The sequence below is a fragment of the Mastigoproctus giganteus genome, chromosome 13 (genome assembly GCF_048544385.1).
Source record: "Mastigoproctus giganteus isolate SK-2022 chromosome 13, ASM4854438v1, whole genome shotgun sequence".
Classification (NCBI taxonomy): domain Eukaryota; kingdom Metazoa; phylum Arthropoda; class Arachnida; order Uropygi; family Thelyphonidae; genus Mastigoproctus; species Mastigoproctus giganteus.
The window spans coordinates 78,006,209-78,028,540 of record NC_143587.1 but is presented as its reverse complement, the minus strand read 5'-3'; the positions used below and the strand labels follow the sequence as shown (position 1 = coordinate 78,028,540).

The 22,332-nt window shown below is 37.4% G+C and overlaps 1 protein-coding gene across 1 annotated transcript in view; it reads right to left on the bottom strand.

Annotated features, from left to right (window-relative positions):
• Itpr (Inositol 1,4,5,-trisphosphate receptor) overlaps positions 1 to 22,332 on the bottom strand; it is a 1,293,714-nt gene that overhangs the window by 148,574 nt on the left and 1,122,808 nt on the right. The window contains exon 48 of the mRNA XM_090387283.1: positions 16,861 to 16,980. Coding sequence (XP_090243409.1) covers positions 16,861 to 16,980 — 120 coding nt within the window. The remainder of the gene's footprint in view (positions 1 to 16,860; positions 16,981 to 22,332) is intronic.

Here is a 22,332-nt window from a genome sequence, read left to right as displayed (position 1 = left end):
TCTTAAATATACAAAGTAATTACCTAAAATTATTGATAGCTGAGACCACTGAAATGAAGTTTCACTCAAATTCTATCAATGTGCAATGTCCTTACCTGATTACCTAATTTCTGATTTCTGGTCTTTTTTAAGAATGCATGAATAAAAATAATCTCTCCATTTAAGAACTTTAAACACACACACGCACGCACGCACGCACGCACACACACACTTTGCGTTATTTCTGACCTGTGATCAAGGTGAATAGTTGAAAAGCGTTGTCTGCTTAAGAAGGAAAATACAGTGAAATTCATTTAATTTGTATGTCAATGTGTTTATCCAAATTTTATAACCGTGATTTTAATTATTTATTCTCGTATATGGTTTTCCAACTAACCACTTTAATTATTTTAATTATTCTGACAATGTCTACTCATGGCTTTTCCTGAGTTGGGTTGATGTGTTTTGGGGTTGGGTTGGGGCTCTTCCGTTCGATTCCGCTGTGCGCTGAATCAGTCATGAATCTACGAGTGAGAGAATTCATTAATATCTTTTTATCCGTTTATTTTATTTGATTTGTTCACATTTGGAAAGCATCGACTGGAAGTATTCTATGCAAAAGATTGAGGTAATATCTTACTCTTTTAAATATAGTTCCAATGTAGAAGTTATTGAGCCTAGTAGCTCTGTTTTTTTTTACATATAATAATAATAGTTTATTTATCCCTATTTTATGTTACACTTTTTGGGAGATAACAGCAAAAAGGGAGGGAGAATATATAAATCAATGGCTTTTTAGGGGTGTTCCCTTAGAAAATGATATGAATAGCAATAAAAATATACAGTTCTGAAATCGTACAATTAATGTTCAACAGATAAGACTAAAATAAATTTGAAGTTTTTGTACATTACTTTACAGAAGACTTTGTGAACCATCACTACTTATAATTGCATGGTGAACATTTTTATAATTTTTATTTATTTATTATTTATTTTTTTAATGTAAACCTCAAACACGAGAGATATTAGAACCTATAGTACTTAGTGCCGTGCTTGGGCTGAAGGTTGAGAAGACAAAAGAAGATATTTGTTGACATTGGACTTGAACTTCTGTAGACTAATTTTCAGGAAATACGTATGAAGGAAGGTTGTTCCAGAAAACGGCAGTTGAATGAATAAACGAGGAAGATGAAAAGTTGGTTCTGTGAGTTTGGAGTTGGAAAGTAAATGGATGTTGGTTGGTGGTGGTGGCATGTGTTCAGACTGTTTTGAAAGAGAGAGCAGGAATTATAGAAGCCAATTCAGAAGAACAGTGCCCATGGAAGTATATGTAGAAGAGGCATTCAGCAGAAACAGTACGTCTACGAGACAGCGAGTGGAGTGACTTTGTTAAAGATGAATCATTAATTAACCTAACTGCCCTCTTCAGAATGGAATCGAGAAGCCTGAGAGAGGTTTTGGGGGCACCACCCCAGATGTGGGAACAATATTCCATGGCAGGGTGGATTTGCGATTTATACAGAGTGAGCAGCTGTTTGGAAGAAAAGTATCACCGAGAGCGAAAGAGAAAACCAAATTTTTTAGATGCAGAGGAAGCAATATTTGTAATGTGCTTGTGCTAAGAGAGATTAGAAGTCAGGGTAATCCCCAAAAGAGATATATTATTTTGCCTAGAAATCGGAGTGTCACTAAAGATAAGCATAGGCGCAGAAGAATCCTTTTTGCAAGATATAAGACAAGACTGAGTTTTAGAAGGGTTGAAATCAACTAAGTTGTCTTTGCTCCACTAGAGAATTACCTGAAGATCGGCATTTAAGGAATTGGTAGCAGATTTTCGAGAAGTTGAAGCTGATCGAGCAGGACAAGGTTTCTCAAAATGGAAAGTGGAATGCAATGTGCAATCATCAGCAAAACTATGGATAGGATTTCCAGTCAATGGAAGAAGGTCATTAATATACAACAGGAAAAGAGTGGGGGGAAAGAACTGAACCTTGGGGGCCACTGGCATTAGTGGGGAAGTTAGAAGACAGAGAGTCATCTACCATCACCCTCAGTGAGCGATCAGAGAGAAAACTGGATAACCAATTACTAAAAACAGTTGGCAAACCATAAGATGGAAGCTTGTTTAGAAGACCTTTATGCCAAACATGATCGAAAGCCTTTGAGATGTCAAGTGCAACTACTTGTGTTTATCCGAACCTTTCTATTGAATTAATCCATAAATGGGTAACATAAGCCAGAATATCACTAGTGGATCGACACTGACGGAATCCATACTGGCGATCGTTGATCAGACGGAAGGTTTCTAGGTAGTTTAAGAGTTGGTAGTTAATTGATTTCTCCATTACTTTAGAAAGAGTAGAAGTAATTGCAATGGGACGATAATTGGATGGGAGGGATTTGTCACCCTTTTTAGGAACTGGCTGGATATGAGCAAATTTCCAAGAAGAAGGAAAAATGCCTTTGGAATAGAAAGTGAAAAAAGGCGGCAAAGAATAGGAGTAAGTTCAGCAGCACAGGTTTTGAGAACAAGTGGAGAAACACCATCGGGACCTGGAGCTTTCTTAGCATCAAGATTCGTCAAAATCCTTCTGACATCCTTTTGACGGAAGACCACAGGGGGCATTGAATGGAGCGTGTTGGGAATGGTGGGAATTATTTTACCAAGATCATTAATACATGAGTTGGAAGAAAAATGGGATGCTAGCAGGTCAGCTTTATCCTTGGCTGAAGTGACAACAGAACCATCTGGTTTGGACAGAGGTGGGAGCAGAGATGGGCAAAAGCTGCGGCCAATAGCTTTGGCAAGAGACCAGAATGCTCGGCTACCATTAGGGCAAGAAGCAAGTTTTCTACTTTTAGCCTGTTCAAACTCTAGTTTTGATTGATTAATAACTGCTTTACAATTGTTGCGAGCTTTGGTGTACGCAGAAAATGAAACTGGAGAATTAGAAACAAGCCAATTATGATATGCAACATTCTTCTCTTGAACAGCCTTAGCACATTTATTGGAAAACCAAGGTTTAGATAAAGGATGAGATTTTAAAGTGGAGTGTGGGATAAAGGATTCCATTCCTGCAAGAATAATTTCACTGACACGATCTGAGCAAATGTTGACGTCAGAAGTTTAGAAACAGTAATCCGACCAAGGAAAAGAATAAAAGAAGTCTCGCAGGTCATCCCACTTTGCATTCTTGTAATGCCAAACAACACGAGGTTCGAAATAGCCATGAGATAAAGGTTCCATTGGAGAAGAGAAAATCACCAAGTTGTGATCTGAAGTGCCTAAAGGACCTCTCACTTCGACTCCGTACTTAGAAGGGTTGTTTGTGAGAAAAAGATCAAGTGTATTGGCTGTATGATTAGGATTGTTCGGTATTCTTGTAGGTGAAGGAACAATCTGTGCAAGGTCATTAGTAATTGGAAAAGCCTCAGCAACACGACCAGCTGGGTCGGTGTGACTAGAAAACGGAAGCCAGCTGGAGTTGTGAACATTAAAATCACCAAGGAAAAAATACCTGACTGTTAGGAAAGTTGGACTGGAGAAAGTCAAGTTGCAAAGAGAGGAAGTCAAAGAGCTCCAAGTGATTAGTCGAGTTGGGAGAACGGTAGAGACAACAGATGAATTTGACACAATGAGGTAGAGAGATTTTAAGCCAGAGAAGCTCAAAGAGAGGAGATTCCAAATTGCCAAGTCTCTGACAGGGAATATCAGAACAGACATATGCACAAATACCACCTTTGAGGCAAAAGGAATCATACAGCAAATAATTTGGGTATCTGATATGCGCAGTAGTTGAGTCAACCAATAACTGAGATTCTGTCAGAAAAAGTACATGGGGTTTGGCAGATCGCAAGTGTAAATGGACATCGTTGAGATTAGAATTGAGACCACATATATTTGTGAAATGAATTAGGAAGTGCTTGGGAGGTTTAGATCTTTTCGCAGATAAGCTTGCTCTATTAGTTTACAAGATGACAGAAAAATGATGAGATGTCTGCATAGAAATTTACAAACTATTTGACTGCTTCCTTTAACATTTGTGCATTATTTTTATATTGGTAATGATTTTATCTGTTTTTAAAATCCAGGAGTTGAGCAGAAGGTAATATGAATCAGACATCCCTGATGATGTGTTCAATTAGTAGTTTCTTGAATCGGTTTAGTGAAGTAGCATTTTTGATTTTTAGAAGATTGTTTTAGGTTTTAGCTCCTCTGTAATTTATATTTTTCTCTCCTATGGCTTTTCTGAAAAGTGAAACCTTCAGGTTTGCTTCATTTTTTAGATTGTACGATATTTCTTCTTCTTCTTCTTTGGTTATGAAAAAGGATCTGCAGAGAGGATGAAAGACTGGTGTCTTCAAAGCATTGTAAATAAGGACTGCCTCGGTTTTCTGCAACAGCTGGTAGATGCTTAGGAGTTGCATTTTTTGTATCTGGAACTAACTCGTGCATTCTCGCAAGGTTTTCTTGGCAGTTGGTACCCCACGAGATGATTCCATAGGTGAGGTGCAGCTGAATTAAAGAAAGGAATACTAGTCTGAGAAGGGAAGGAGATACCCAGGCAGAGAGGCCTTGGTGAGTATTTGAAGTTTTCTTTTGTAGAGTTATCAGTAGTTTTACCCAACTTAGCTCATCATTTAACCAGATTCCAAGAAACTTGGTTTCATTTACTCTTTCAAGTTGTTTATCTTTGTACATATATTTTGATTTTTCTGGATTGAGTATAAGCTGATTCTTTTGAATCCAATTATGCATTACAGAGAGCAGGGCAGAGATTTTGAGTTGAAGCAGATTAGGGTCTTTATCTGTGATCAGGATGGAAATTTCATCGGCATATGCTACAACATTGGAAGATGGAAGAAGAGAGAGAAATTCATTGATATAAAGGACAAATAGGATAGGTCCAAGAAGTGGGCCTTGAGGTACTCCCTGGGAGAAATAACAAACGTCGGAGTATGACTGATTTGTTCTTACAACAAAAGGCTGATCAGTACGGTAGTCGTCAAGGAGAAGGTTAATTTTCCTTCTAGAGCCAATATTGTTGAGTTTGTTGAGTAGAATATTATGATTTATGAAATCAAAAGCTTTAGATAAGTCCAGGAACTGTGCTATTGCATAGTGACCCTTTTCAAGGCTATCAATGATCCTTGAGCAGAAGTCAACAATTGCCAGATCAGTGGATCTTTTTGAATGATAGGCATACTGTTGTTGATGGATAAACTGATTTATTTCAAGCTATGAAGAATTTTTTCGAATAATTTTTCAAAAACTCAGAGCTATTGAGAGAAAGTTGTTGATAGAGTTGCAATGGTTTCCCTTTTGGAACAGGGATGATGATTGCTTTTTTGAATTGAGAAGGGAATTTACCAGACTGAAAGGAGAGATTGAATATATACTTCAATGATATGAGAATTGAGCTGAGGACCTTTTCCAGCAGAGAAGGAGATATTTCATCAAAACCAGGGGTTCCCTTTTCTTTCAATTGATGTCCTGCTTCTAGAATCTCTTGATCCAAGAGGGGAGCAGGAGAAAAGGAGTTTCTGATTGAGAACTTGGCAGATTCTCTCATTTCATTGTCTCTGGAGTCAAGTTCGTCTTGAAAGAGGTTATTCACACTTGAGACAAAGTGGTTACAGAAGGCTGTAGCTTTTTTCTGGTCATCTGAAATGAGTACCTTGTTCTCAACCACATCACCAACGTAGCTCTGTGATTTCAGTTTCCTTTCCTGTGATTTCAAAAACAGAACATTTCAATAGTTTGTGATTCAATAGCTCTGTGATTTAAGTTTCCTTTCCGGTAAAAGTTTGTTCAAAACTGTCTATTTTTTCTTGCTTGTTATGATACCTATAAGTTGAGAACTATAGTATTTTCTTTTCTCTGACAGAATGCAGTCGGTGACTTTGTTTCTGTACGTTGTGTATTTATTTTTAATTGCCTCGATTCCTGTTCTAGCAATTCTTGCAAGGTTGTCCCTTTTCTTTAACATATTGCAAATCTTGTTTGAGATGAAAGATTAATTTCCCTCTTGTGAGAGTGATAGTAATATTAAAAATGATAGTGATCATTTTTAATATTTTTTGTGACAAATTAAGTAACACGAAATATAAATATTATTACTTGTAAATTTCATATCTCCAGCTCTTTTTCACTCTAAGTTATTTGCATTTCCACGGGTTCGCATTTAAAATGATCATCCTTTACTAATACTAAACTCAAACAATAAACAAAATTCTTCAACTGAGGTTAATTCTGATCTCATAGTATGAAGAAGATTGATGATTTTTGTAAAAACCAAGCGCATTCATACTCTTGAAGCAAGTAAACCATTGAGTAAAATTAGTAGCTACAACTATCAAAAGCTTCTAATATTGTTCACAAATAAGACAATCCCATGATCCCAGAATAAACTTCTCTATGTCATAAATTAATCAGAATGATGCAAAAAACCAAAAGGAAAAAATAAACAACTTTATAAACATGCCTTAATTTTAAATAAGCTTTACTGTACATGATTGGGTGTTAAAAGTGGATGGGCTGTATCTTATATGACCAGTAACAAACTATTGAAATGTTCTGTTTTTGAAATTGAAAATATATTAGTACTAGAAAATGATAAAAAGAAGCAAGCTTGAGCAATATCAGTAAAAAAAACACTTCATTTGCCCATTCCTTTTAATAATTTGTTCAAAAAAATTCTTTATTTATTCAAACTACTTACGTCTATAACATTGGAAATGTTTTCGTGTCTTCTCTAACTGAAGGTAGCTTTCCACACATCTATTCTGCAACCATCCATTTTCAATTTAAATTTATAGTCTCTTGTGTGTGTGGTCGTTGCAGAAAAGTTAAGATCACATCAGTTTTTTCAGCTTATAATTTCAAAGCCTTAAACTAGTGGTTTTCAACCGGGGTGCCGCGGCACCTTAGGGTGTGCAATAACATTCTAGGGGTGCCACTTCATTTGGGTTAAGTTACTTAAATTTATTATTTTTTTAATATATACATTTATTTCATTATAAAAAGGTGTACGGTATCTTTTTAATTTTGTTGTGATCCATAATTGATGTTTATTTAGTACCTTTACACAGTATAAAGAATAAAATTATTATATACATAATTTGTATTATGAATTGCAATTTTGTCTATAGTTATATTATTGTAATAACTAGCATATAACATTTTTTAAAAAAATATTTGACATACAGAGAGATAGAGAGAATCGGATCTAACAGGCAGAAAATTGAGTAGTGGTGCTGCAAAATAAAATAAATTACTTAGGGGTGCCATTATTAAAAAAAGGTTGAAAACCACTGCCTTAAATATTTCAACTGAATTACCAAGATTTTAGTTTCCAGATGCTAAAATTTACACGGTCAGTCTTTCTTGGTAAAAATACTCTTCTGTGTTCCCAACTAATCTTGCTATTCTTCTCTGCACCCTAATCGACAGATCTACACTCTTCTAAAATGAGCTTCCCACACTTGTATGTAGTATTCAGATGTGGATTAACTATTATTTTTATACAATTGCACAACCACACCCTTCTGAAAAAGTTGCTGCATATTGTTTACCCGTGAGCACTTCTGGAAGCTTATCTGTATTGCTTGGGGAACTTATTGGACAGCACAATACACCTAGGTCTTTTTCCTTATCAACAACCTTGAGTTAGGTCTGTCCAAATGATGTGTTACTCTACAATTACTGCTACATTTATTGCATTTATTAATATTAAACCTCAAGCTGCTACTTTTCACAGCTTAACTATTGATACTTTAACATGATCTAGCTTATCTAGAGCTTGTAAAGTTGATTAATGATACCTTGATTAATGTCAATAACCATCATGAGAATGACTACCTTGGTACAGAAGTCAAATTTACAAGTCTCGTTCTCAAATTTCCAAACTTGAGAACGAGTGTAGCCTGTGCGGGCATAGCTTTTTTGGTGCTCCTGGAACAGAGAAGTTTTTTCTGATTTATTTTCTGTTTATTAGCTTAAATTGGCATATTAACTTATTTTCTAGAGTAGGTTTATATTCCTATTTATGATACTTAGTTTAAAGTAACTTAGATAGAGATTTTGTAGGTATTACTTAGTATCGGTAAGGGTATCAAATCCACGTGTTAACCGTTTGTAAATTGTGGCTATTGTTACGCGATACAAAATATCTCAAACTAGATAGCACAAGCTTAATATAGTATAGTGTAGTACATAATATTGTCAATTAATCAGTAAAATCTATTAATCTTGTTGAACTTCATTGTCAATTAAATTGTACTTTTAACTAAACATATAACAACTTAGGTTAAGTAACATAAATAATTAGAAAAATAAATAATTAATACTTAACTTGATACGGAAGTTATATAAAGGGATTTCGTAGATAACACTCGATACTCAAACATATATAAAGCATTATAACTGTGTTGGGATACAAGTTTAGGGTTTTAATTTTGTACTGAAATTGAAATTTTATTGAAATTAAATCAAAATCATCACTCGGACCAGAGCAGCAAAGCAAAAGGCTCAAGCTCATGGGATTGCTGTGGCTCAGGGGAGAACTGAGGGGGACAGTTGCCCTCTGAATCACAGCCTTTTAAAATGGACTACTTGCTTGATGTTTGTTGAGCAGTCGGGTACAGGACATGATACTGCCATGGGGGATATCTTTGTGTGTGCGCGCGATGCAAGGAGTGTAAGGAAATCAGGCAACAACTCAGTGTTGTTATGGGCCTATATGAGAGCTTGAAGGACACGGCGGATGCCCTCAAAGGATTAAAAGTGAGGGGCCCATCAAGCTCTCAGCTACCCACACCAATGCCAGAACTTGCACTTGGTCATCATGCAACACAACACAGCAGCAGCCCCTAAGGCAGAATGCGCTGGTCCCAAAGGAACTAGTAGTTGTTGGTGACTCTATTGTCAGGGAAACGGGAAACATGCTTTGTAAAAAGGATAGGTGGAACAAGACCAGAGTATGTCTGCCAGGGGCAAAGGTTGATGACGTTGTAGAGCGGATATCATCTTTTAAGGGCACAAAAGGTGATATAGTTGTACACGTTGGCACTAATGATATTAAGAGTAGGAGACTGGAGGAATTACTTAACAAGTACAGTTCACTGTTGAAAAAAAGCAGTGAATTAGGGTTGAATTTGAAAGTGTCTGCAATTCTGCCCAGACACGATAGGAGGGAGTATATGATGAGAGTCTTGTCGATCAATTCGGGCTTGGAAAGATTGTGCAAGGCTCAAGGGGTAGAATTTTTTTCAGCCTGGTCGGTACTTGTTAACAGGAGAGACTGCATCTACAGGGATTGGATACACTTAAATAGAAAGGGTGCAAGAATGTTTGCTGATGCTATCGAGGGAGTGTTAGGTGGGTCGAAAAACTGCTAGATTGGGGGGATTTTTTTTGGTAGTTATTGGCGCATAGGCCTCTGTGGCCATAATGCACCTCCCATGGTTTTTTTTGCAGTACTTTGATCCAAGCCCGAGGCGGGAATCGAACCCGCGACCTTTGGGTTGCCAGGCAGGGATTTTACCCACCCGGCTAGCCCGGTCGGCAATTGGGGGGATACAAGGACTGATAGATTAACAGTAGCCATTGGCAGAGGTTAAAGTGATTCTTGCACTGCTTCTATTGGAATGAGCAGCAGCCTGGAAAATAAGATGCAGGATATTTCAGAGACTGCTGGGACTCATTGGGGTACAAGTAAACACATGGGTTGTGTTAGGGTAGCTAAGAAAAAGAACAGGTGCATGTATACTGGTGTGTACACCAATGCTAGGAGTTTAGTAAATAAATTTAATGAATTTGAGGTATTGCTCAAAACATCAAAGGCAGATATTGTTGGGATTTCAGAGATGTGGTGTCACACAGATATAAGGAATGCAGAACTGGAATTTGGGGAGTACAATGTCTTCAGAAAGGATAGACAGGATAGGAAGGGAGGAGGGGTTATGCTATTAGTTAAGAAATACATAAAATCCAAGGAAGTGAAGCCAGTAGACATCGAGGGACAGTGCAGTGTTGAGTCAGTTTGGTGTGACATAAGCATTGGGAGATCAAAATTGAGAGTAGGAGTGTGCTATAGGCCTAATGATTCTGATGAGTATAATAAGAAACTGTACAGGGAAATAGAGTGGGCCAGTAAATCAGAGAGTCTTATAATGGAGGATTTTAATTTTCCAGATATTGACTGGAATTTGGGGGCTGGTCACTCACACACTAGCAGGGCTTTTGTGGATTTATTGGATGATTGTTTTCTACATCAGCATGTTCGGGAGGCAACTAGAGGGAGTAATACTCTTGATTTGATTATCAGTAGTGATTCTTCATGCATTAAGAATCTGCAGATAATTGAACCACTAGGTGGCAGTGATCAGTGTGCTGAAGTGGGATTTACTCAAAGAGGTAACTACCATTAGGGGTAAAGGGAAGGGTTATTGATTCCGTAAAGGCGACTACGATGGACTGAGACAGTATTTAAATTCTATACAGTGGGACCAACTGATGATGTTACCAACAGCAAATTCAAAATGGGAAGCATTCAAAGAACTTATCTTGGAAGCTACTAGGCTTCACATACCAACTAAGAAATATTGTTCAAGGTTTTGGCCTAAATGGATGTCAGATGAACTAATGAGACTTATGGCAGAGAAAAAAATGCATGTGAACATATAAATTAATGTGTGACACAGAAGCCTATGATGGATACAAGTTGATCTGTAACCAAGTTACAAAGGAGGTTAGTCAGGCGAAGGCAGATTACGAGATATCTTTGGCAAGGGATGCAAAGAAAAACAGCAAAGAGTTCTTTACTTATGTAAACTCTAGAAGGAAGGGGATGAATCAGATTGGTCCACTTGATATCGATGGGTCAACTGTTGATGATCCTGCTCAGGTAGCTAACAAACTAAATGAATATTTTGCATCGACATTCACACATGAGGAGTTGTTCAGCGAGGGGAATGCCAGAGGCGTATTCAACTCTGGCAGTAAGCTAGAGAATCTTGTAATAACTGAGAGTAAAGTGGAGGAGAAATTGTTGAAGATAAATACAAGAAAGGCACCTGGGGTGGATGGGATCTATCCAGTTATATTAAAGGAGGCAGCAAAGGAAGTAAGCAAACCCTTAGCCATAATTATGAGAGCTTCCTTGGACTCAGGGGAGGTACCACCATGGACTGGAGATGTGCAAATGTGACCCCAATTCACAAAGGAAGATCAAAGGCTGACACAAGTAATTATAGACCTGTGAGTTTAACTTCTGTTCGCAGAAAATTAATGGAGGCACTGGTTAAAGAAGCGCTGCAGGATCATCTAAACAAGACTTCAGTTATAGCTCAGACACAGCATGGTTTTGTTAAGGAGAAGTCTTGCCTGACCAATTTGATTGGATACTATGATGCAGTCACAAAAGAACTGGATGCAGAGAATAACTTTGATATTATATACTTGGATCTTAGAAAGGCTTTTGATACTGTTGCACATGGAAGACTGCTGCACAAATTGGAGCAGTGTGGCATTAGAGGCAAATTGCTGCTATGGATAAAGGGGTGGTTGAGGGGTAGAAGACAGAGAGTGGTAATCAATGGACACTGCTCATCGTGGACTAATGTTATTAGTGGAGTTCCTCAGGGTTCAGTATTGGATCCATTATTGTTTTCTGTATTTATAAATGATACTGATGATGGTATATCAAGCTTAATGTCCAAGTTTGCACATGATATGAAGGTTGGCAGGGTTGTCAAGGACACTACTGACACTATGCTGCTGCAACAGGATCTGGAAAGGTTGAGCAGATGGGCTGAGAGGTGGCATATGAAGTTTAACATTATCAAATGCAAAGTACTAAATATGGGAAACAGCAACCCCAGAGCAACGTATCAACTCTGTGGTACTACACTGACAGTGTCAGAGAATGAAAGGGACTGGGGGTGGTTGTGCAGGCAGATATGAATTTCTCTGAGCAGTGCAGACGGGCTGAAACAGTAGCTCATGGTGTATTGTCAATGATATATAGGAATTTTTCTAGCAGGGATAAGGAGGTGATTATTCCCTTGTATAAGACAATGGCCAGACCACACTTAGAGTACTGTATACAGGCCTGGAGGCTTCATTTAAAGACGGATGTAGAGCTGCTGGAACGAGTACAGAGAAGGGCAACAAGATTAGTGAATGGAACAAGGGGTGCTCTTACAAAGAAAGGCTTAAGTTTTGCAAATTACATTGTCTGGAGACTAGGCACCAGCGAGGTGATCTGATAGATGTGTATAAAGCCTTGAATGGTTTGAGCATGCTCAATGCTGATGGGATTCTTTCTCTTGCTCAGAATAATCACCTGAGAGGGCATAAATTCAAATTGAGGATAGACAGATGTAGGATTGTAGGTGGTTGGTTGGTGGAACAGACTTCCATCCCTTGCTGTGGAAGTTGATAGCCGAAAGAAGTTTAAGGCTCAGCTGGACATGTATTTCAAACGAACAGAGGGGTGAAATGGAAGTGGTTATTTTTTATTTATTTATTTTAATTTTTATATATTTATTTTTTGGCTGATGCTGCATAAGCTTGCTTTCTTGCATCAAATGCCTCTACTAATGCTAATGCTAAGTCTGCAATTACACACTCCACCCGTTGAACAACCTTTATGAAGAGATTTGATCGATTTGATTTTTTGTGGTGCAAAAATGACAAGGTTATAAAAATGTTAAAATTCATAAAACATAAGTTTGGTAAACTTTAAAAAGGTTATCTTGTTAAAAGTTTATATTTATATACAGTGGGGCCTTGACTTATTAAGATTATTATTATTTTTAGCCATATGGTGCAAGGAAGCCTGAAGCTTATGCTGCACCAGCCAAAAAAAAAAAAAAAATTCTGAACTACCCTGAGAGAGAGAGAGAGAGAGAGAGAGAGAGAGAGAGAGAGAGAGAGAGAGAGAGAGAGAACAAGAGTCAAAGTAGAAGGGAATCACCAAGAAAGAGAAGAATGATGATATCCAGCTCAGAACACTGGTTATGCCAAGCCCATACTCACCAGATGTGAGCCCCTGGGGTAAAATTACAATGACAGTGATATCCGATATTCTCAGGAACCGATACACTTTCCATATGATCATTTATTTTAAGGACCGATGATATTTGCAGGTACTGATGGCTTTTCGATATAGCTGGAACAATACATGGGTGAAAATTTTCAGACACATGGCATCACTCGTATGATTGCTCTCAACTAATTAAATTAGCGTCTTTTTTGTTGTTCAATGCATGGTGAGCGGGACATCACTTGTATGATTTTTTCTGATCTATGACGATCTAAAACTTAAAGCTCCATCAATTAGTGGTAGTGCTGTGCACTTTGAAAACTTTAAAGCCAACAGAGGCTAGTTCAAGCACTTCAAAAAAAAGAGCTAATATCAAAAGTGTTGAAAGGCATGGGGAGGCATCCAATGCTGATAAAAAAAACCAGCTGAGACCTTTAAAATTGAATTCCAAGAGTTTGTTGATCAGGAGGGTTACCTTCCCCAGCAGGTTTTTAATTAATGAAACCGGCCCCTTCTGGAAGGGAATGCCCAGTAGAATGTATATCACTAAGGATGAGGCTGGTTTACCTGGGCATAAGCCTATGAAAGATAGGCTGTCCTATTGGGTGCAAATGCCTCTTGAGATTTTAAGCTGAAGCCTTTGCTTGTGTATCACTCTAACACCGCCAGAGTATTTAAACAACAAAAGGTCAACAGAGGCATGCTGAGAGTGTTTCAGCACAGTAATAAGAAGGCCTGGGTTACAGAATATGTCTTCAATGAATGGGAGCTTGAAGTTTTCTGTCCTTCAGTGAAGAGTTATTTTGAGAAAAATAAGCTTCCTGTGAAGGCACTGCTCCTGTTGGATAATGCACCAGGCCATGGTGCATTATCCAGAAGGCCTTGTTCAATCTCTTGAGGCACAATTTGACTTTGTTCAAGTCAAATTTTTGCCATCCAACACTACTACTCTTCTTCAACCGATGACCAGCAAGTGACTGCAAACTTCAAGAAAATCTACACCACGAAAATGTTTGCAAGTTGCTTTGCAGCAACCGATGGTGAAAATGCTGTCACCCTCAAAGATTTTTGGTGGTTGAAGTTCAACATTCTGGATTGTGTGAGGCTGATTGTAAGTTGTTGGAATGTTTCCACCAGGTGCTTAAATTCAGCCTTGAAAAATATCTGGCCTTTAATTATCCATAACGTTGACGGATTTGAAGATGATAGTGCTTTGACAAATGATATTGTTACTCTTGGTAAATCAATGGGTCTAGAGGTTAGTGAAGAGGATGTGGAGGTTCTTATTGGCGATCATGGGTGTGAGCTGACAGCAGAGGAGCTACAAGAGTTGGAGAAAATCATGGAGAGTGACACTTGAGAGGAAGAGGAAGAAAAAGACACTCAAAAAGTGTCAGCTGAAGAGTTGAAGGCTGTCATTTCTTGTTGGGAGCATTTAAGAGACGTGGCAAAAGAACACCATGACATTGAAAACACTGCACTCATGATGTGCAAAATGGAAGACAAAGTAATTTTTTACTTCAGGAAGCTACAAAAAAGTAGTAAAAAACAGTTCACTTTGGACAGTTTCTTTGCCAGTAGCAACAAAAGACTGAAAAGACACTTGATTGATGTAGTCCCACCACCACTATGCCCCCATTGATTTCATTAGCTCTGCACTTCAAGTCTAAGGTAAATGCTAATTTATTGTTTGTTTTTTATTTTAAGATGTTTTGACTATTTATTTTATTAAATAATCTTTATAAAACACTAATTTTTTAATGTAAAAATGATGTATAACATATAAGAAATACCTATTTTAAGCGTTGTTGGGGAATGAATTACAGGAAATCAATGTATTTTTGATTTCAACTTACAATATTTTCAACATACAATGGGTTTTGTGGAACAAATTACCATCGGATGTTGGGCCCCACTGTGTGTATATATATATATATATATATATATAGACATAACACTAGTTAAAAATCAGTACAATGGTAAAAAATTTATGAGTGTGTATATATTAATTGTCTTTAAAAATTTAAAAACTACTGACACATTGTCATTTAAAATCTGACTGAGTGTATATGGCTCAGTCAGATGAGTAAAAGCAGTAAAACAAGCATTTTAAAATGGGTACAGTCAGATAAAATATGCTTAATGGATAAAAATGGTATCGCATTGCTCAAAGGAGGATCATCAGCCCTCAGCAAAAAGGAATGAGTCAGATGACTGTGTCCTATGCAGAGCCGAGCAAGAACAACTTCCTCTTCGCAATCCCTGCATAGGCTGGACTGCCAATGATGGATCACAGGCTTAATCCAATATAGATTGTTAGTAATCAGGTGATGCCACGGATCTTGCCACTGAGAATGTAAGTTACTACGGATTATTTGCCTGTATTCTGTATAGGGGACTAATAGGTCACGGTTATTAGTCAGGGCTGCTGATTTGGCTGCAGTGTAAGCCAAATCATTTCCTCTAATTCAAATGTGACTGGGGATCCAGCAGAAACGGATATCAAATTCACTTGCATAGAGGGTATATATTATCTGCTGAATAGGGTTGGATGATTAGTGAGTGACATTGCTGATAAAGCCTGGAGTGCACTTATTGAATCAGCATATAATACACCATTGGTATAGGTGATTTCTTATGTGATCTAGAGCTAACTTTATAGTATGCAGCTCTGCAGTGTATATGCTGCAGTCAAGGGGTATCTGTTCTGATAGTATTAGCTGGAAAAACAGCAGCAGATCCCACATAGATTCTGACTTTGAGCCGTCTGTGTAAACTGGCAGAAGTCGGAATGTTCTGCACGGTGTATTAGACTTCGTCACACTCTTGAGCGAGAAGTCACATGCTGGTATTTGAACATGCCAGGGTGGAAGGGGCTGCTTTGGTGATCAAGCAACCTTGTGTACAATGATATTAAGCTCATTAAGTAGCTCTTGAATATGAAGTGCCGAATGGCAATCCAACATGTGTTATATAGATTTTCCCATCATGGCTCAAAAACAGATGTCCATGTGGGGTGATCTGGCAGGGAGTTCAGCTTGAAGGCATATTGTAAAGACAGCTGCATTCACCGAATCGACAAGGAATTCCCATGAGTCACAGCATATGGCAAACATGCCGGATTCCATTGACGTTAGCCTGAAACCTAGGCTGTTAGTGTTGGATCGATCCCAGTGATGCTAATCTGGAGGACCAGCAGCATCACTGGGAGGTCCCCCCCACTACATATAGATGCCCACGTCAAAGGGGTTTGTGAAGAGAAGAGACATTGCACATTCATCTGTAGGGACTTCCACCCCTATATAAGGATGCTCTCAGTTTCACAGCTAAGGTTTGATTACTTGTTCTGCTGCTGATTTTTAGATATTTATTGGGTGGGTTCAATCTGCACCAGCTGCCTTGTTTATTTTTAGCTGCAATAATTTCTCTTCCAGCTTCATTTGGTTATCATACAATCGTTCAAGTCCCAGTCATTATTAGAGAGACTTCTGGTTTTCCTATCCCTAAAAATTTCGTGTGTGAATGCAGATGCAAAACATTTATTCATATTGGCAGTAACCTGCACAAGATCATCAACAGCTATACCATTCATATCAAGTAGACCAATGTAGCTCATCCTTTTCCTTCTAATATTATAACACAAGAAAAGAATTCTTTGCTACTTTTCTTTATATTTTTATCACTAGATTTTTACACGGTACAAAAAAATATATAAATTTTTAAGTGTAGAGGATAAATTTCTTTCAGTAATGATAACAATAATGACTCGGATGGTCTAAAGCTGATTTGTTTTTACATTTTAAAAAAATCAGAAGAAAAATGAATTACTTACCTATTGTGTTAGGAAATGGGTAGAATATTGCAACAATCACATTGATTAGTACTGCTAAATTAAATGCTATTGTGCTCCACACAGACATATGCCGGCTTACCCAATAAAGTAAAGGCTGTCCTAAAAAAAAAAAAAAAAAAAAACAAAGAAAAAAACAGCAACTTATTATATTAGACAGCCCATATGTGGCATTATCCAATCTATTTATAATAATATTACAGTGTACAACTATAGTCTGGATATTAATAACTGCAATCTATATTAATAACTGCAATCTTCAATCTGTAGGGACTTCTCCATATAAAAGTAAATAATACCGAGAAACTCTGCTCTTGTAAGTAGAATAAAGCATCTTTCATGTTGTAAACATAAACAAATAGCTTCTATTCAGGAGGATATACCTAATGTACTATTTGTATATAGCTAATGTACATTATTCTCCAACATGGGTTGGCAGAGTCACTCCTAGAAAGTAACATTTAAATCTAGAGATTGCACGACAGGAAGATGTAATGTGATTTATTTTCATTTTTTTGTTATGTAAACCTAGTGCTTTCGTGACATCCATCAATATGAACTTTAACATATTTTAAAAATATTTTCTTTAAAAATCCTAATATTAGTAATACAAAACAGTCAATATAAAGTAAAAATCATTTTGTTATTTTGTACTGATTTTATGAGAGTATTTTATACTATATTATTGTAAAATTCATTTATATTATTCATTGTAAATAAACAATGAATAAATTTGTAAAATAATAATATGTATGATTTTATTTCCATTTAACATTTGTAAAAGAATAAGGGAAGTTTATCTCAATATGATATGTAGAACACTTCTGTATGATACGCTTGAAAAATTAAAATGAATATAACATTACAGTAAAGTTTAAATTAAAAAAATCAAAAATATCATTACAGTAAAAAATTTATTGAAAACAATTAAATAAACAATAGCACACAATTAAAAATCAATTTAATGCAATTAAAAATTAAGTAAAAAATTAATTAAAAGAATTACCAAAAAATTGCAAAACGATTTTTGTTAAATTAATTTTTTACTTAAATTTAATTGCATTCAATTGATTTTTAATTGTGTTCTATTGTTTTTTCATTGTGTTCTATTGTTTTTTAATTGTTTTCAATTAATTTTTACTGTAATGTATTATTTTCAATTTTTTAATTTAATTTTTACTGTAATGTTATATTCGCATTAATTTCTGGAGAGTAGCATATGGAAGTGTTCTACGTATCATATTGAGATCAAAGTACAATGGATTGAGCATCACAGCTCTGGTTTATACTATCAAATTTCCATTTAACTTACGAACATTGAAATATATAAAGATGTAAAGAGTGTGTGTGTGAGGATATTAGGCATCAACTCAGCATTATAATGAGCATGTATGAGAGCTTGAAGAGCAGGGTGATTGAAGGGAATTAAGTTGAGGAATTATATATTATACTTTTTTTGATGGACAGATGGAGAATATTTTCTAGGGACCCATCAAGTTCTCAGCTGCCCATCTCAATGCCAGAGCTTGCTGTTGTTATTTTGGGTGCAAGGGCCACTTAGAACATATTGCATCTATCAGCAATAAGGAAGTTACACATGGCACCTGTTATGAGAAGTCAGATAAGATGATATAATTTTATCCATTTGTAAAAAGCAGAAAAATTCCGAGAGATTAGCATGTTATGATATGACAGAGCATCAAAGGTTCTTTAAAATGGGAAGAAAACTGAAAGAGATTTGCCAGGCATGAGTGTATAAGGCACATTCAATAAAAATGTGCTTCATTGTGATTAGAGAGTTGCAGTGCATACATAGTGGAGAATCATTTCCCATGAGAAAAAAGTGAGTAATCTGACTGTAACTGACTCGTACTATAGCTAGGACTGCTTCCTCCTTACTGTTTACACAGAAGCTACAGAACCATAACTGTGGTTCAGCTTTTATTTGAAAGAGTTTATTATGCATTTGAACTTGCCACAGAAGTGTCCGTTATTCCTTACTATGAAATCAACAGGGATTACCTTTATTTCTGATATAGGATGCTTCTTTTCAAACCAACTCTCCTAGTCCAACATGCTAACAATTCTTTCTGAAGGCGATATAAATTTTATAAAATATGTGGAACATCTTCCCCACTGTGAGAACAGTAGTGTTCCAGAACCCTCGGTCTCAATATTGAGTGCTCAACCCAACTTCTGTCTACAAACACCATACCTCGCCAGCAAGGAAAACATTAAGTGAATTGACATTAAAAAGTCTAAAGAGCTTAATGAATACGGAGCGATTATTCTCTTGATTCCTTAAGTGGGACTAAAGCTTTTCGAAGTGACATGTTCACAGGAATAAGAGCAACACACAATTAATCCGAAACCTTTGTCTTATGTTGTAATGTTTCTTTTTCACGCATGCATATTATAAGGCACCAGTTGTCGGATAACAGGAATGGTCTACAGATATTGATTGAATTTTCACATAGTTTCATCTCTGAAACTCCACAATAAGTAAATTTGTGGTAGTTATATGTTGAATATTTATTATTTTTGTTTCATTAAAGCCGAATGAATGTTGTTCATTTATTGCATGAAACAAAAGTTCCGATGCATCTGAATGACCTGCCCGAACCGAAGCTTCTGTTTAGCTCGAAGCTGTGCAACCCCCATGGTAGATCCTACATAAACGGTGTTGGAATTTTTACATGTGATGCTGTATATGAGGTCATGCTGTGATTGGAATGTAGTGTTTGAAGGTCGATTTCTAATGAATGTGTATAATTTATTCATGGCAAAACAACACAAAGCTTTGGTTTGGGTAGGTACATGCTCAAGCAAATCAATGTACACTATGGACACTATAGTAATCAATGGACACTGCTCATCGTGGACTAATGTTATTAGAGGAGTCCCTCAGGGTTCAGTATTGGGTCCATTATAGTTTTCTGTATTTATAAATGATATTGATGATGGTATATCAAGCTTAATGTCCAAGTTTGCAGACAATACGAAGGGTGGCAGGGTTGTCAAGGACACTACTGACACTATGCTGCTGCAACAGGATCTGGAAAGGTTGAGCAGATGGGCTGAGAGGTGGAAAATGAAGTTTAACATTGACAAATGTAAAGTACTACATATGGGAAACAGCAACCCCAGAGCAACGTATCAACTCTGTGGTACTACACTGACAGTGGTAGAGAACGAAAAGGACCTGGGGGTGGTTGTGCAGGCAGATATGAAGTTCTCTGAGCAGTGCAGACGGGTGCAAGAGTAGCTCATGGTGTATTGTCAATGGTATATAGGAATTTTTCTAGCAGGGTTAAGGAGGTGATTATTTCCTTGTATAAGGCAATGGTCAGACCACACCTAGAGTACTGTATACAGGCCTGGACACCTCATTTCAAGAAGGATGTAGAGCTGCTGGAACGAGTACAGAGAAGGGCAACAAGAGTAGTGAATGGAACAAAGGGGTGCTCTTATGAAGAAAGGCTTAACTTTTGCAAATTACAGTGTCTGGAGACTAGGCACCAGCGAGGTGATCTGATAGAGGTGTATAAAGCCTTGAATGGTTTGAGCATGCTCAATGTTGATGGGATTGTCCCTCTTGCTCAGAATAATCACCTGAGAGGGCATAAATTCAAATTGAGGAAAGACATATGTAGGATAGACGTGCGGAAATTTGCCTTTAGCCAGCGGGTGGTTGGCTGGTGGAAAAGACTTCCATCCCTTGTCGTGGAAGTTGATAGCCTAAATAAGTTTAAGGCTCAGATGCACAGGTATTTCGAACGAACAGAGGGGTGAAGTGGAAGTGTTTTTTTTTTTTTTATTTATTTTATTTTATTATTATTTTTTTTTTGGCTGATGCTGCATAAGCTTGCCTTCTTGCATCAAATGCCTCTACTAATGCTAATGCTAAATCTACATCCTTCCTAAAATGAGGCCTTCAGACCTGTATGCAGTACTCAAGGCGTAGCCTGACCATTGTCTTATACAGAGGGACAATCACCTCCTTTTCCCTGCTAGCAAAATTCCTATATATCATTGACAAAACCCCATGACCTGCCCTGGCAGCCTGTCGGCATTGCTCAGAAAACTTCATATCTGACTGCACAATTACTCCCAGGTCTTTTTGATTTTCTACCTCCTTAAGCGTAGTACCACACAGTTGGTACGTTTCTCTGAGGTTACTTCTACCCATATGCAGTACTTTGCATTTGTCAAAGTTAAACTTCAGTTGCCACTTCTTAGCCCATCTGCCGAAATTATCTAGATCCTGTTGCAGTAGCACACTGCCATTACTGTCATTAACAACCCTGCCAACCTTTCTATCATCTGCAAACTTCGACACTAAGCCTAATATACCTTCATCAATGGCGGCTCCGTAGCCAGGTGGGAAGGAGCAGCAGTGCGTAGCACATGCTTCTTGATAAGACCGGGGTTCGAGCCCGTCACCACCAAATACGGAGGATTCGGAAAGGTCAGGGAAAGACTACCAAAAAACCCCGAGCAATATGGCCTTAGTTGCTAATGCTCCTAAAAACCAAATAACAACAAACAAACAAACCTTCATCAATATCATTGATAAATATACAAAACAACAGTGGACCCAACACCGAACCTTGTGGTTTTTGTTTTTGTTTTTTTTTTTTAGGAGCATTAGCAACTAAGGCCATATTGCTCCGGGATATGCGGTGGTCATTCCCTGACCTTTCAGCATCCTCCGTATTTGGTAGTGACGGGCTCGAAACCCAGTCTAATCAAGAAGCATGTGCTATGCACTGCTGCTCCTTCCCACCTGGCTCCGGAGGCGCCCCACAAACCCTGTGGGATTCCACTAATAACATTAGTCCACGAAAAGCAGCACCCATTGATTACCACCCTCTGTCTTCTCCCACTCAGCCATCCTTTTAACTGATTATAATTAATGCTAGTGTAATTAATTATAACTGATGACACTAACAGAAAACACAAATAAACCGAAACTGCAAATTGTTTTTTTTATTTTATGGTAGTGACCTCCAGAAATGTGCTTTAGAAAAATATCATGAAGGCAATAGAACCTAGCGAGTCAACAGCAGGAATTCACAAAAAGGAATGGAAACGTTGAAAATTACACCTAACAAAATAACAGGGCTTTCCCAGCACAAAAGCTCAAAAATACCGTGTTATTTGAGATTTCTCGAAATTCTCAAACAGTATCATATAAGTATCGTGTTATGCGAGGATTGCTGCAATTTATCAATCGTGTTAGAGCGAAACAGTGTTGTAGTAGTACTGTGTTGTACGGGGGTTGCCTGTACTTGGATTTCAAGAAAGTATTTGATACTGTTGCATATAAAAGACTGTTGTACAAACTGGAGTAGTGTGGCATTAAAGGAAAGTAACTGCTATGATAAAGGGATGGCTGAGTGGGAGAAGACAGAAAATATCTATTAATAAAACACTGCTCTTTGTGAACTAATG